The sequence below is a fragment of the Platichthys flesus genome, chromosome 16 (assembly GCF_949316205.1).
Source record: "Platichthys flesus chromosome 16, fPlaFle2.1, whole genome shotgun sequence".
Taxonomy (NCBI): Eukaryota; Metazoa; Chordata; class Actinopteri; order Pleuronectiformes; family Pleuronectidae; genus Platichthys; species Platichthys flesus.
Window position 1 is genome coordinate 1,689,078 of NC_084960.1, and position 14,531 is coordinate 1,703,608.

A 14,531-nucleotide genomic window follows, 5' to 3' on the forward strand; every position below is an offset into this window, starting at 1 on the left:
AGAATAAAACAGACCATGTGTTTAATCTCACAATCACAGTGACAAATTCACAACAACAAATTTCCTCTGCAAGGTCATGAAACACAGGATATAACAAGTGAAATGAAGTTAGTAAAGTTCCTGAGTGTAAACACCACCCCCTGCTGGGGATGCAAGGACACTCCACATCCTGCACTAGGTGTTGATTAGATGTTAGATCTTGAGTCAATGAGTCAAACATTAAAAAGAAAAAGCACATCCGGTTTTATGAGACAGGATCAATTAGATACTGACAAACAGAATAAAATTGTAATGAACAGACCTCCTCACACATCATGTTTGATTTATCATATGAAAAATACTGAGATGACTCCAGAAAAAAGATCATTTTCACATGCTGAAATCTGCTTCTTCCTCTAGATGGTGGATAGCTTCAGAGCCGTGTAGATCAAGTTGACGGTGGTGCAGAGGAACCCGATCAGGGCGCAGAGGCTGGACAGCCCGTGGTACCGGAGGAACGTGCTCCTGTACGCTCCGTACTTCGGGTCCTGCTCTTTGAGTTTGGCGTACGCTGCTCTCAGGCTGCCGCGGCCTATCTGGTTCCCCAGGCCGTGCTCCGTCTCCACCTGCCTCATCTGGAACATGACCTCTGTGACCTTCGGACCGAACCAGCGGGCGTTCAGACCCGCCGTGACAGGCACCACAGAGAACAGAACCATCTGCAAGACCACAAAGGATGAGGCAGTTAACTGCAAGGTAACGAAATGATGATTTGCCTTTTAATAATGTTTAAAATACATCATCAGATATGAACGTCCCTCACAACTTTGTCTACAAGTTGTCTTTCACCACAGCAGGAGATTCTTCACTCCAGAGCAGCTCCAGAGAACGTCTAGAGTTCGGTGCATGACTGAAAGCAGCTCTAGAGGTCTGACATTCACCGTGTGTGTGTATCACAGGTGTGACGCTCTACCTGCACGGTGTGGTGCCAGTCCAGCAGCTCTCTAGGGTGGAACACGGCGTACACAGCCAGGCTGAGGAGGCTGCTCCCCAGCAGGAAGTGGAAGTACACAGGAAACAGTTTGCTCTGCACCAGGCCGAAGGTGTGCAGCGTCACCTGCCGCACCAACGTGAACCCTGCAGGGTCGAGATCAAGAGACGGGTCAGAAACCCGATGATGAAATGACACCGGGCTCAGGGGGGGGGGGGGGTCATCGTACCTGCGATGAAGGTGACCCACACCTGCATGCCCCAGGAGAAGGAGAGCAGGAGGAGGTGCAGCACTTTGATCAGGTCGGTCGGCTCCCCCTCTGTAGCCATCGTGTCACTGGGCACACAAAACACACAAAACACACATAACACACATTTTATCAACATTCAGTCTCTACTTCCTTATGTGTCAGGATAATATTTGAAAATTATAAGCATCCATCCAGCTGAGAAGAGAGCTGACAACCTTTACAAAATAAAAGCAAGAGTACACAGGACTCATTTTATACAAGGAAATACTGTAGTTGTACTGTATATATATATTTATATATATATGTATCGATACTAATAAAATGAGGTACAGTAAAGTTTTTCACGGCTGAGTTTACAGACACCGTTCTAGTGTTGATATACTGTGCAACACTATGTTGTTGTTGTTGTTGCTGATGCTGTTGTTGTTGTTGTCTAAGCTGAAACACACAAACAACATTAGAGTTATATCAGTAGGCTTTTATGTATCACTGGAGCCTGAAGCTGAGCTGATAAAGTGCAGCAGGAGGAGGAGATAAGGAGGCTGCATCAGAAAACACACACACCCACACACACAGACACACCCACACACACGTACACACACGTACACAGACCCATGCACACACACACACACGTTTCATGTCTGACAATTAGAACAGATACGATCGTCCCTGAAGGCAACAACGTATCAACATGGATCTGCAACAAAGTTTCAACACGGACACGAAACAACAACATGTGACAAAGTTTCAGTACGGAACTTGATACAACAACATGTCCACATGAACAACAGCAGGTGTAAACAGCTGGAGCTCAGTAACAACTGAACTAACATTTCGACCTTTTCCCTGACTGACATATACAAGTGTGTGTCCTCGCCTGTGTCCTCGCCTGTGTCCTCACCTGTGTCCTCACCTGTGTCCTTAAACGGAGAGTTACTGAAAAAGGTTAGAAACGAACCGAAGTTCAACCACTGGGTCACTTCCTCTACCGCATGAACAAGCCCCGCCCCTGTTGAGCTGAAGCCCCGCCCCTGTTGAGCTGGTCGACCAATGATATTCCTCCATGAGGCTCTTGTAACCTATATCTTTATATTCTCTCATTTGTCACGTGTGTTTCTAACTGAAAACGTTTTATTCGAATAACCAGACGAAGCTTCATTCTGGTTATAAATTATCTATGACTTTATTGGAGAGCCACACACAGAGTGACAGTAAACAACACAAAGTGTCCCTGCTCTGAACACTCTGAGGCACATCGGGACACACACACACGCACACACAAACAAACACACACACACTCTCTTATTTTCCTCAAAACGCTTTAATCTCAAGTTGTGACTCAGACCTTTGATCCTTTGTTGAGGTGAACCTCTCATCACTGATCTTCTCAGCTTGTCGCTGTCTATATGAGAACTCATCAGTGTGTGTCACTTATTTACAGCTGCTAAAAAGAAGCACATTTCTAACTTTTGGTTGGTTTCTGATTTCGTTATAGACACAATAATCATTATATAAACTGTGTATTATCTAGAATGGAATAGAACGAGATATCATACTCATTAATTAGTGTGAATATATGAGGGAATTTGATGTGTTAGAGCAGCAAAGTGGATAATACAAGTAGAAATCACAGTACAAGTAATAAGATAACACAAGAAAATATAAAAAATACATTTTATAAACAGTGTAACATTAAACATGGGACAGTGAATTATACAGATCTAAAATGTGTATTGCAGTTTATTAAATACGTTTATTAAATCAGCTCTGTTTCCCTTGAGATCAATAATCAATCTAGATATTTTAATAATAATATTTTATTTTATAGTATTGTACGTTTCAAGAACATCAGAGACATTAGGTTTAAAAGAGACTCTAAATATGAGTTCAATGTTTCCCTTTGGATCAATAATCTATATATCAATTTAATTTTAGTTTTAATTATCTCTCTCTCTCTCTCTCTCTCTCTCTCTCTCTCTCTCTCTCTCTCTCTCTCTCTCTCTCTCTCTCTCTCTCTCTCTCTCTCCATGCATCATCCGTCCATCATTTGAAAAACCCATCTGTATCATCACTGGAGGAGGAGGGCGTTAACCTGGAAGACGAGAGCAGCCATTGGACACCCGTGGATGTCAGTCTCGGCGTCTGAGAGCCAATCACAACCTTGACAAAATCTCTAACCAACCAATCAGACGCGGTTCTGCGGAGACGCTGCATCCGGAGCCCGTGAACCCACAGAGCATCTTCATCACCTCCTCCTCCTCCTCCTCTTCCTCCTCTTCTACACACCATCCCTCAGGTGAGACCTCGTCCTCGCGTCGGTGTCACTCATTAAAAACCACCGACACGAAACACATCGTTTTACACGTGAACTGGAAACGGGTTCGAGTCCAGATGCTAGCAGCTGTTAGCGTTAGCTCGCTAGCATGTAGCTGTTCCTGAGTGTTTTCCTCCTGGCAGCTGAGATGATGAGATGCAGCTCACAGGAGGAGAAACCGACCAATCAGGTGATTCCTCTCATTAGATCACAGCTCCACGTGTCACTCAACCTGGTTCCAGGAGCTAGTCAGTGATTTATAGACACATGGGTCAGTGGTGCAGCTTCCTGTTGGTCAGTCCAGGTAAAGTCAAGTCAGGTGTGTTGTCAATAAAAGAGCTTAACCAATCAGGGCGAAGGAGGAGCAACATTAACATGGATAAAGGATGCACAATGTCAGATTTGTGGAAAAGAGAAATGCAGTGAAAGGTGATGGAGATTAATTTAAAAAGATGGATGTAGGGTGAGGTACAGGAGATGTGTATGAAACAGACACGTGCAGGAGAAGATGAGGTGTTAAAGATGTAGAAGACAAGTTAAAACAGACAAATACAGTGAGAACACGTCAAGTTGTGTGTTGTTATGTCTTCGCTGTGTAGATACAGGCGTGAAGATGGGGCGCAGGAAGTCCAAGAGGAAGCCGCCTCCCAAGAAGAAGATGACGGGGAACCTGGACACCCAGTTCACCTGCCCGTTCTGCAACCACGAGAAATCCTGCGACGTGAAGATGTGAGTGGATCCTGAGCATCATGTAACCTCACGACAAAGAGTCTACACAAAAAAACATGCCTCGTGAAAACCTCTCTTCCAGGGAACGGACCCGGAACACGGGGATCATATCGTGCAGCGTCTGCCTGGAGGAGTTCCAGACGCCCATCACCTGTATCCTTCAGTGTTTGGCTGATTCCAGTTACCCTCAGCTGCAGGAGACATTTATCTGTAGTTCTGTCTTCTTGGGAAATGAAATAATGTCGAGGGGACACACTTACTGCAGATCTTCTGGGGTAAGGAGGTTTTGTATGTGTAGCTACATACTGTAAAGGTGGAGGGTTAGATGGATTGATGGAGGATTTACCTGGATGATAAACAAGATAAATTAAATGATTACCAATGTGTAGCATGACGAAAATAAATTTAATATAAAGTTACTGCATCTGTAAAGTCGAATCATCTGGATTCTTCATCAGGTACAAAAACTTCTCTCACATATATCAACACCAAACATCTGTAAACATCTGAAACATCCAGTGAGTTAGAGTTCATAACAGAAGGAACTTATTAAAAGGATAGGAAATTAATTATCAATCATTTGACCCAATAACCTCCCCCCTTCAAAGCTCCTCCCCCTCCAGGTGTTCGTCCTGAATGTCCCTTAACGTCCCCTCGTCAGATCTGTCCGAGCCAGTGGACGTCTACAGCGACTGGATCGACGCGTGTGAAGCAGCCAATCAGTAGTCCCGTCTCCCTGTGACTCCTCCCTTACCTCACGCTTCACCTCTGGTTGGGTGAATCAGCTCCTGTCTGTCCCACCGTCCTTTCCCGTCAGAGACTCGCTGGGAGACACGCCCCCTCTGGCTGGGCCGGAGGCCGGACAGTAGCGTGTCAGCGTCACGGCTTCAGGATCATTTCTCATGTCACTGATGAAAAGTTTCCTTTCACAGAAGAAGAAAGATGCTCTGACATTCGCCGTATTAAACGTCATATTATTATTAAGTTTATAATATAACCTGACTTTTTAGAATTTCTGTTATAGATAAAGAATCATTCCTTTCTTTAGGTTGTATGCAGAATATACTGACGTACACAAGTGTTAGTGTGTTTCAGATTTCATTCCTGTTACAAATGCACTGAATCATTACGATGGTTTCTCCTTTTTTAGACTTTTGTGTATTTGTACTTCTAGATTTTAATTTTCCTTTTGAAAACCACAAACATGTATTGTCTTTTACACTCTTGTGTATTTCACCTGTACTTTGTAACTTGATGTGACGACAATGATGAGAAAATTAACCAGAAAAAAGTATTTTTCAAGTGTTTTTATTGCACAAATGTGGCGTAAAGAAGAAAAGAGTTAAGCGCAGTGTGTAGTTTGAACAAATGTTGAAACACATGAGGACGATGTTGTTTTCTGAATATCATGCTGTGATAATTATGATTCACTCTCACATTGGATCGATTTAAAAAGAAGTTTGGTCGTTTGATGGATTAATACAAATTCAGAAGATGTAAATGTCTGTGTGTGCTTTGTTCCCCACTAGATGGCGCTCTGCTCCATGTCCAGTATCATAGCTTTGGTGTTTTGTTGAAACTCAAACTTCAGCAGCTCAGTTGGTTCATTTCCCCTCTGAGGCTCTGATGTGTGACAGCGTCTGAGCCCCGGTTGGTTCCAGACTCACACGTCTCTGCTCTCTGATGTGGTGACAACACCTCTAACCTCACAACGTTACATTCAACACATTCTGTGGTTCTACAGCGTGATGACATTTCAAAGAGGGAGAATCTCATCTGGATTTGACAAACATCACAATCACCAGCAGGCACCAGGGTCTGTGGTAATACTGCGGTTTGCTACCAGTGGTGGACAAAGTACTCAACACTTTGCATAAGTACACGTGAAAATACTCATGTTGCAATTTCAAAAGTACCTAAAGTATGCAGAGGAAATTATCTTTGTTAAATAAATGAGTTATGAGTGTTAAAATCTGATTTATTAAACTAACTACAACTGAGGAAAGTGGAGAATAATCTTCAAGTGGCACCAAATGGAAAAACTGGGGCCAAGTTCAAGTACCTCAAATTTATAACTGAGTACAGAATCTGAGTAACTGTACTTAGTTACATCCGTCCACTGTGTTACTGCAAAGTGAAACCGGGTAAAGTGCAAATGAAGAAGTTCACTGAGGCCGAAGGCGACTCGGAGAGTTTCCACGAGAAGACGACAGGTTCACACGCAGTACAAAAAACTACCGGTGACTAAATTCACCCGAACGTCACGACTCAAACGTTTACTCTTTAATTTCATAAATGCATCGTGTGACGCACCAGGCTACTTCTACTGAAAACCACAAGGACTCACACAAGCCATGTAAACCCGCCCCTGGAGAAAGGCACCATGGGTAATTTGTCAGGCTGGTGAACATGACGATGAGTCAGGTGCTCACAACACAAAGCGATGAAGCCACGTGTCCTCCGGCCCGGCGGCCCCCGGCCCGGCGGTGGAGCCGGAGCGTCGGCGGCGTCCGGAGCGGTCGGATCCCGGAATGCGGGTTTCCACAACCGGGTCAAAGTTCAATAGCACCAATAGCACTTGCTTCCTTTGGAGGAATCTTTAAAAAAACTCTGCTTTGTCAGTGCTCAAGGTCGTAGGGAGGTGAGCGGGGGGAGAAGGGGGGGCATCAAACATTTAAAATCTCTAATTACAAAACACAAAAAGCAGTAGAAAAAAAATCTATAAATAGAAAAGGTCATCAAATCTCATCTTCTGAGTGTTTTGGTTATTTAGCAGTGTGAACACTTTTTATTGTTTTACGTCCTAAGAGTAAAAATCTTTTAAGAAGCGAATCGGTGGGGGGGAAGACGAGGACGGCAGTGATGAATCAAAATCTGCTCGTCACAGTCGTGGTCGTTTGTCGGGAGTCAAAGCAAAATGGAGGGGGGTGGGGGGGTGGGGGGGGGTTCAGTGTGGCTGTCCGTGACTCATCTCTTTATCTCTTATTCATCCGAGTACTGGTTGTAGCCGTCGAACTCGGCCTCGCTGCCGTTGTTGTCCTCCGTGGGGTTGGAGCAGTACTTGTTGTCGTAGACCTGGCGGGGGAGGCCGTACGAGGTCATGCCCTGCTGGGACGCCACCTTGTTGGTGCCCATCTGCAGGGAGATGGTGGTGCTGTCACAGTTCTCCAGGTCCAGCTTCTTGTCGAAGATGTGCCTCCTGGTTCCCGGAGCCGTCATCCCGGCCTGAAGGGAAAAGAGAAACAACTATTCATCTTTTATTTTGAAGGGAAAGAAGCTTTGCTGTTTAGAATGATCTCAAGGAGCTCTGTCCTCACCTGGCTGGCTCCCTTGTTGGTGCCCATCTGTAGGCTGATGGTGGATTGGTCCAGCGGGTTGTCCATGCCGCTCTTGGAATCATACAGGTGGCGTCGCGTGCCGTACGAGGTCATGCCCTTTTGGCTGGCGAGCTTGTTGGTGCCCATCTAGACAGGAAACACAAAGCAGTGAGTTAGAACGGCTGAGCACCTCCGTTAGTCCGGGGCCGAGGACAGCTGGACCCGGACCTGCAGGCCGATGACGTTGCGTCCCTCCCTCAGCTTCTCGGGGGCGAAGCGGCGCTGGTGCTTCTCGGCGTACTTCACTCCCATGTCGTACTTGGACTGGAAACCTTTGGACCTGGCCTGGGGGGGGGGGGGGGGGCACAGACAGAAAGGAAACACGGCTGTGATGGAGTGTAGTTTCCATATTGTTTGTATTATATAATCACTGTGGCAAGATGCAACACTAAACACAGGTAAATGAACTTCTACAACAGTGTGTGTGTGTGTGTGTGTGTGTGTGTGTGTGTGTGTGTGTGTCTCTGTGTGTGTGCTGCCCTCACCTGGCCAGCCAGGGCGAGCAGTGTGCTCTGGACCTGAGTGTAGTTGACGTTCTCGAACAGGTCGTTGGCCTCAAAGAGGTCGTGAGGCTTCAGGCCGTACTCGGTGATCGCACGCACGAAGTTCCCGATGTTTTCCAGCTGAGGAGGGAAAACGGGAATAATGAGAGAAGGAAGTCTATTCATCCTCTGACTCACACGTGAAGCCTGAAGAGTTAAATTCAGAGTGAGCACATCGACTGTAAATAAAGATGGACAACTCGTGTCTTGTTCCTCCCACTATCCGTAAAGTAAGACCTGGTCCTGGTGAGACATGTAATCGACCAATCAGGTGTCAATCGGGACAAATTAAAACCTAACCAATTTGACGTGTCCTTTTTAATTTGGTCCATGTCCCATCTGCTAACACGGAGGAGGCAGACCTACACTAGAGGGCGATAGAGATGCTTTGACTTTACTTTATGGGGATTAAAATCATCTTTATTTACAGTCTATGGATGACTGTTTGCTTTTTAATTCATGAATAAACTTGCTTTAGAGTTGTTTATGCTAAGCTAAGCTAACTGGCAGCTGGGAGTTATATATTAATATAGATAATGAACTTGATCTTTTCAGTTTGATGTGGACACCGTAAAGTGAAAATGCTGAGACACTTTAAACAGCTGGAGCTAAATATGAAAGGTCTCAAGTCTTTTTCCCTCATAAGGTCCGACTCACATTAAAGGGAGAGTTGTTTCTAAAGAGCTTCAATCAAACCTCAAAGGAAACATTTGTTTTTTATTCAGTTAGGACCTTATAAATGTCTCTGGCTCGGTTTGATATGGCAGCGACTTCATGGAATGTAAATAAGCTCTGTGTCTTCGAGGCAGCGTGTCCCGCGCTCTGGAGAACGTCCACTCAGCAGGACAGACACAGTGTCTCTCCTCTGTCCACGTACCTGGTGCCAGTTCTGAGTGGAGCTGTTGATCTTCCTCACGGACCCCGGCTGCAGAACGTTAATGAGTCTGTGAAGAGACAGAAAACAGTGAGTTAATGACAGACCTCATCAAAGTGAACGTCTCCGTGTCGTCCTCCCGGCGTCCGTCCACTCACTCGCACAGCAGCGCCCCGTCCTTCAGGCTCTCCATGAAGTTGTCTCCCATCCTCTTGCCGGTCACGTCCTCAATCCACAGCCGGAGCTCTTCCTCCTTCTGGGGGTCGTACTTCCCGGCGAGCTGATGGGGGGGGGGGGGGGGCACACACACAGAGGTCAGAGGTCAAACAGAACAACTCTCTATTGATTTATATTCGGTTGTGTGATGGTTGAATTCAGCCCAAACCAGCCGAGTGAAGAGCGGCACATGTTCTGTGTTTATGGAATGAAATGAACACGATAAACCATAACCTGAGTCTCACTGTAAAATAAAAAGTGAGTGATGAGCGAGAGAGAGAGAGAGAGAGAGAAAAAAAGAAAACAAGAGGAAAAGTGAAAATAGCTTCTGGACATTCCTGCTCGGAGAAACACGCTGGCCTCTCTCTCCTCTTTCCATGTATTTCCTTATTGGCACAATCCCGTTGGCCTAATACTTTGAATTCTGGTGTGGGGTTTAAGGCTGCTCCCCCCTTACACACAGACACACACACACACACACAGACACACACACAGCCTCGACCCCTCTTCCTGAACGCTCTGCAGATAAGTCCTCACAGTCTGGGATGTGCAGCCAACACAAACAAGTCTTTCAAAGCAGCAGGGATCGCACAGCTTCCAGTCCATCACACCAAACTTGGGAGAAACAGCTTTTCCCCAAACCCCCCCCCCCACCCGTCTGCACCCGTCTCCGTCTCCCATTGGCCCAGCTCACATTTCTCCCTCTCTCTCTCTCTCTCGTCCCCTCTAGCTTTTCCAGAATCTGTCCTTTTACAGCGAGTGGACGATTCAGATGAAACCGGTCTGATGGAGACAGACCAGCAGGGACAGGTCCCGCTTGCACTCGAGGTGCTTCAGCTCAGAGTGTTGACTCGGCTGTGGTAGGTGGTGGAGCTTCAGGAACGTGGTCAGAACATTTCTTTAAATCACAGACGAGGAAGAAGAAGCACGAACACGTCAGGATCTCCCTTTAAAAACATCAGAGCATTTCTGTTATCTCCTGTAAAAACATGTCCCGTGCACGTCCACCCAGTTCCTCCATATAAACCATCACGGTGGAGGTTTGCCTGAAAGGTCGTCCTGCATAAAGAAAGTGTGCACGAGCAGAGACAAGTGATAAAGTCTCTAATCTGAGCAGTGGACGGCCACCAGTCACAACAACAGTCCGCTCATACCAGACCAAGTAAGGCTGCAGTGACCAACAGGACCAGCTGACATGAGCCGAGGTTCACGTTAACGCTTAGAAAGCATCTCAGGGAAATATTAAATACTCTGATATTAGTTTGAAACATGTAGCTGTGGGACATTTAAAAAATACTTCATAACAAGTCCTCCCTTTACTTGACTCAAAGTACATATATTTATTCGGCTAAAAGTACTGAAATTATCTAAAAAGTACTCATTCTGACAGTAACTGGTTGAGGTAACACTAGTTACACAACTACACTTAAATTTATATATATTTTATTTGCAGTGTTTCCTGCCTGTAGTGGTCACAAGATAAATCTAAAGGGGTGTGAGATGATTCAAAGTCCTTAAATGAATAATTTAACTCTCTCTGTTGCATTTCAAACAAGTTTTTGTACAAAAGAACAAAAAGTTTGGCAAACCTGGTTTAATCTGTTTAAATAAATTGTATTGTAAAGATCTATCATTTTTTTTCGTAGTGTTTTATAGAAATATAAATTAGGCAAAGTGACGTTGTATAGAAAACATCTGCAATGTGAGAGGTTCGGCTTCTTCTGCTCATTTAAACAAGGGTTATTATAAAAGATATATATATATATATTTATAAATATTTCTATAAGTGAGGAGCTGAGAAAGCTTTGCTTGTGAAACTCAACATTATGAACGACTTCCTCTTTAGAAGCAGATTTTGTGACCTCAGTTGAAACGTAGACATTAAGCAGCAGCTGCAGGAAACAAGAAGTCGATGAACAGACTCTGAAGTCGAGTCGAAACAGATCAGTCTCATCATTCAAAACCAACGTTAGCTTCTGTTAGCTTCTGTTAGCCTCTGTTAGCTCATCATCACCCGGCACCAGCAGCAGAACCCTGCGTGTACTGAACCCGTTTGTGTGACACAGCCTCAAATCTGTGAGAACAGAGTCTCACATGTGAATCAGGACATCTCAACATGTGCACAGTGTAATTCACTGTGCTTCTTTGTGGGTGTGAACTGGACGCTCTCCATCGAGGTCTGGTCCATGTGCTCTGTGTCAGGCCAGTGTTCTGTCCTCCTTGACTCCAGTGTAAACTGTTTAGACTGAGGACACTCTCTCATGTTGCAGGTTGGAGCCCGGTCTCTCCTTACAAGGCCGTGGGATTCTCCCCGTGTACCTGCCGGCTGGTCCTGCCTCCTCTCTGAGGTCATGCTGCTGGAACTCCTCATCGCTCTCTGAACCCACGAGGCCTCAACACACATTAAAAGTTATTTCTCTCTGGCTAACGTCGTTTCTGATCCACGGCTCCACCCGCCCCTCGTGCACATAATCGACTTGGAAACAGAGATGGCAGCGGAATAAGAACCAGAGACTGAGGGCTTCATTCCTGACTGAGAGCCTGCTGGCTGCTGAAGGGCAGTAATGAGAGGAATGTGGTTTCATGGAGCGCAGCGCACCTCAGTGTGAGATGAAAGCTCTGATGAGCGACGGCTCCTTTCAGGGAGGAGGCCACAGAGCCTGCAGGAGAACAACGTGATGAAGATGAAGATGATGATGATGATGATGATGATGATGATGATGATGATGATGATGATGATGATGATGATGATGATGATGAGGCAGCTCGGAGTCATCACTGCCTTCATGAGCCTGAGGAGCCGGCACTGTATCTACTGTCACTTCATCACCAGCTTCACCAGGAGGCTCAGAGCTGCAGCTTCATGTTCACTCTGGGTACAACCACGTTCAGAGTACATTTACTCTTGTGCTGTACTTTGAGGTACTTGTACCTTGTTTCTTTCACTGCTGCTTGTGTCCTGAACTTCACAACACTTCAGAGAGAAGTATTATACTTTTACTCCACTGAATACTTCAAAAACAAATATGAAAAGCTGAAAAACAACTAAAGTATATGAAGGAGTTCAAATTTGCCTAAACCAATAATGCATATATAAAACTACTCTGCTGCCCGTTGAGAACTTTTACTTTTATTTCTTTTATACTTTTAGTATATTTACCTTTGCCATGCAGGTTATATTTGTTAAGTTTGGTGAAAATCCAGAGATTTATTTTTTTTCTTTCTTTAAACTGTGAGTTCTGATGTTTTATGATATTTTAATCTTAATTTAGGGGCCTGTTGTTTCTGAGTGTGTGACATGTGATGCAGCTTGATTGAATTAAAGAGACTGTTGGGCCTTGGTGGAAATATGAGCTCTAATATCATACTAGTTTACTTTTACATAAATAAAACAGTGAAAACAGGACTCGTGGTACTTTTACTCTGTGGTATGAAGTGGATCCAAACACCCACTCGTTAGTTTTGGGGAAATATTCATCATTGGGCTGCTTCATATCACAAATACCTCACAGGTTGGTATTCAACTCCTCCATATTTATATATTTTTATATATTTATCTCGCTTAAAGTTATTATATCATACATTACCTGTTAATACTGTTCTACTTCAGATATATTACTTCTTGCTCATAGTTCTTATATCATACAATACCTGTTAATACTATAATATTCCATATATATTTGCTCCTGTACATATCTTATTTATTTACGTTACATTTTAAATACGCACAATACTCTGCACTTTAACTCCTTTTTCTTGCACTTCTGATTAGACGCTTAACTGCATTTTGTTGTATAAGTACTTGTACTGTGCGATGACAATTAAGTTGAATCTAATCTAATCTAATATTAATAATAACAACTCGGTCAGACCTGATCTGCCGCTCTCTCTCAGACCAACTGTCACTTCACAACAGAACAATCAACTCTCTCTCTGCTAAACACAGAAGGTCAGAGTCGTTTCCCCTGAACACGACCTGCAGTCACACAGGACATCCCATAATAATGAGGAATCCTTCTATACGATGATCAGGATTCAAACTCAACATGAATTATAGATAATATATATTTAATATGGTCTTTTGTAGGGAATCATTGAATCATTCAAATGTTTCTGTTTGAGGATGAAACATAAGAATGAATCCTACAACCTGCTGGTTTTATACCATTAGTTCATAGAACATATGTCAAACAACCAGTGGACAATAAGCCTGAGGACAGTGTGTGAAGAGACAACATTCTGATGAAGACAACAGACTCACACAGGACCAGAGTTCATCCATCCTAAAGCTGAGAATAAACTCCCACTGACTCCACTGGTTTATCTCCAGCGCCACTGGTTTAACACATGAATCAAAGAGTGAACTCACTTTACTCTTGACCTCGGCAGAAAGTCCGAAGGCAGGTCCGCTCCTGAAATGTGTTGTCATCCTGCAGCTGATGAAGAGGAGGAGGAGGAGGAGGAGGAGGGTTTTAAAAATGGAGGAGCAGCTGTGTGTCCAACACTGAGAATAAAACAGTCCCAACGAATCCCTGCGTGTCCTCCTGTCCTTCTGTCCTTCTCTATCCTTCTGTCCTTCTCTATCCTTCTGTCCTTCTCTATCCTTCTGTCCTTCTCTATCCTTCTGTCCTTCTATCCTTCTGTCCTGTCCTCCTCCTCTTTGTGTCGCAGCTGCTCCAGATGTTGAACAACTTCTCTCAGCTGGATCCTTTTTTAAACGCGTCCCATGTGCGTGCCCTCTGATTGGCCGGAGCCGCCGTCCAATCAGGACGCAGCCTCCTGGTCGTGGGGGAACAGTGATGTCACCGCTGCGGTATTGGATTCGAACAGTGTCACTTTTTCCACCTTCAGGCCGGAGAGGGAAGCTGCTGTGATCAGATTCTAACGATTCATCACATGATCGATCACTTCTCTCTTTAATGACACTTCGCTAATATCACAGTGAAGCTGAATATTTGATATAAGTTTATCTATATGATTTACTGCATCACATCCTCACTCACACATAATCATAACTATTAAATAGTACTAATTATGTATATTGTCTCACAATGTTAAATGTTCATTGTCTGTTAAAGTTCAATATAATTTACGTCCAATCCTATACATACAGTCCTACTATATACTCTGTTTACATTGTATAACATTGGTATTATAATATTAATATCATATTTACAGATATGTAATTATTTGTAGCTTTTTTGTCATATTATTATAATAATAATAATAATGTTGCATCGTATCTTATCAGAACATATT

General features: G+C 44.2%; 3 protein-coding genes across 7 annotated transcripts; 1 reads left to right on the plus strand and 2 right to left on the minus strand.

Annotated features, from left to right (window-relative positions):
* Positions 1–4: 4 nt before the first annotated feature.
* tmem205 (transmembrane protein 205) lies at positions 5–2,240 on the minus strand. 5 transcript variants are annotated; one of them, XM_062407541.1, is made up of 4 exons: positions 2,122–2,240; positions 1,200–1,306; positions 953–1,116; positions 5–698 (listed from the first exon to the last, which is right to left on the minus strand). In XM_062407541.1, exons 2-4 carry the CDS (start codon positions 1,297–1,299, stop codon positions 396–398), a joined length of 567 nt encoding a protein of 188 aa, XP_062263525.1. In that variant the 5' UTR covers positions 1,300–1,306; positions 2,122–2,240; the 3' UTR covers positions 5–395. The 5 variants fall into 5 exon arrangements, with proteins under 5 accessions (XP_062263525.1, XP_062263527.1, XP_062263529.1 ...); XM_062407543.1 differs by having other exon boundaries at positions 2,134–2,229; XM_062407545.1 differs by having other exon boundaries at positions 2,110–2,227.
* A 1,176-nt stretch (positions 2,241–3,416) lies between these two features.
* On the plus strand, positions 3,417–5,414 carry elof1 (elongation factor 1). The gene is made up of 4 exons (XM_062407546.1): positions 3,417–3,516; positions 4,134–4,263; positions 4,346–4,416; positions 4,925–5,414. The coding sequence occupies exons 2-4, from the start codon at positions 4,148–4,150 to the stop codon at positions 4,987–4,989; spliced, it is 252 nt and encodes an 83-aa protein (XP_062263530.1). The 5' UTR covers positions 3,417–3,516; positions 4,134–4,147; the 3' UTR covers positions 4,990–5,414.
* Positions 5,415–5,555: 141 nt separating this feature from the next.
* Positions 5,556–13,935, minus strand: cnn1b (calponin 1, basic, smooth muscle, b). Its single transcript, XM_062407539.1, has 7 exons — positions 13,642–13,935; positions 9,215–9,336; positions 9,060–9,126; positions 8,126–8,263; positions 7,809–7,925; positions 7,581–7,727; positions 5,556–7,488 (listed from the first exon to the last, which is right to left on the minus strand). The coding sequence occupies exons 1-7, from the start codon at positions 13,699–13,701 to the stop codon at positions 7,246–7,248; spliced, it is 894 nt and encodes a 297-aa protein (XP_062263523.1). The 5' UTR covers positions 13,702–13,935; the 3' UTR covers positions 5,556–7,245.
* Positions 13,936–14,531: the final 596 nt, after the last annotated feature.

Coding starts and splice junctions, on each gene's coding strand:
- tmem205 (XM_062407541.1), bottom strand. CDS start 1,299: ATGGCTACAGAGGGGGAGCCGACCGACCTGATCAAAGTGCTGCACCTC. Junction 1,117..1,199: donor GTGGGTCACCTTCATCGCAG/GTACGATGACCC, acceptor TCGACCCTGCAG/GGTTCACGTTGGTGCGGCAG. Junction 699..952: donor ACTGGCACCACACCGTGCAG/GTAGAGCGTCAC, acceptor GTGGTCTTGCAG/ATGGTTCTGTTCTCTGTGGT.
- cnn1b (XM_062407539.1), bottom strand. CDS start 13,701: ATGACAACACATTTCAGGAGCGGACCTGCCTTCGGACTTTCTGCCGAG. Junction 9,127..9,214: donor GACGGGGCGCTGCTGTGCGA/GTGAGTGGACGG, acceptor GTCTCTTCACAG/ACTCATTAACGTTCTGCAGC. Junction 8,264..9,059: donor CCACTCAGAACTGGCACCAG/GTACGTGGACAG, acceptor TTCCCTCCTCAG/CTGGAAAACATCGGGAACTT.
- elof1 (XM_062407546.1), top strand. CDS start 4,148: ATGGGGCGCAGGAAGTCCAAGAGGAAGCCGCCTCCCAAGAAGAAGATG. Junction 4,264..4,345: donor AAATCCTGCGACGTGAAGAT/GTGAGTGGATCC, acceptor CCTCTCTTCCAG/GGAACGGACCCGGAACACGG. Junction 4,417..4,924: donor GTTCCAGACGCCCATCACCT/GTATCCTTCAGT, acceptor TCCCCTCGTCAG/ATCTGTCCGAGCCAGTGGAC.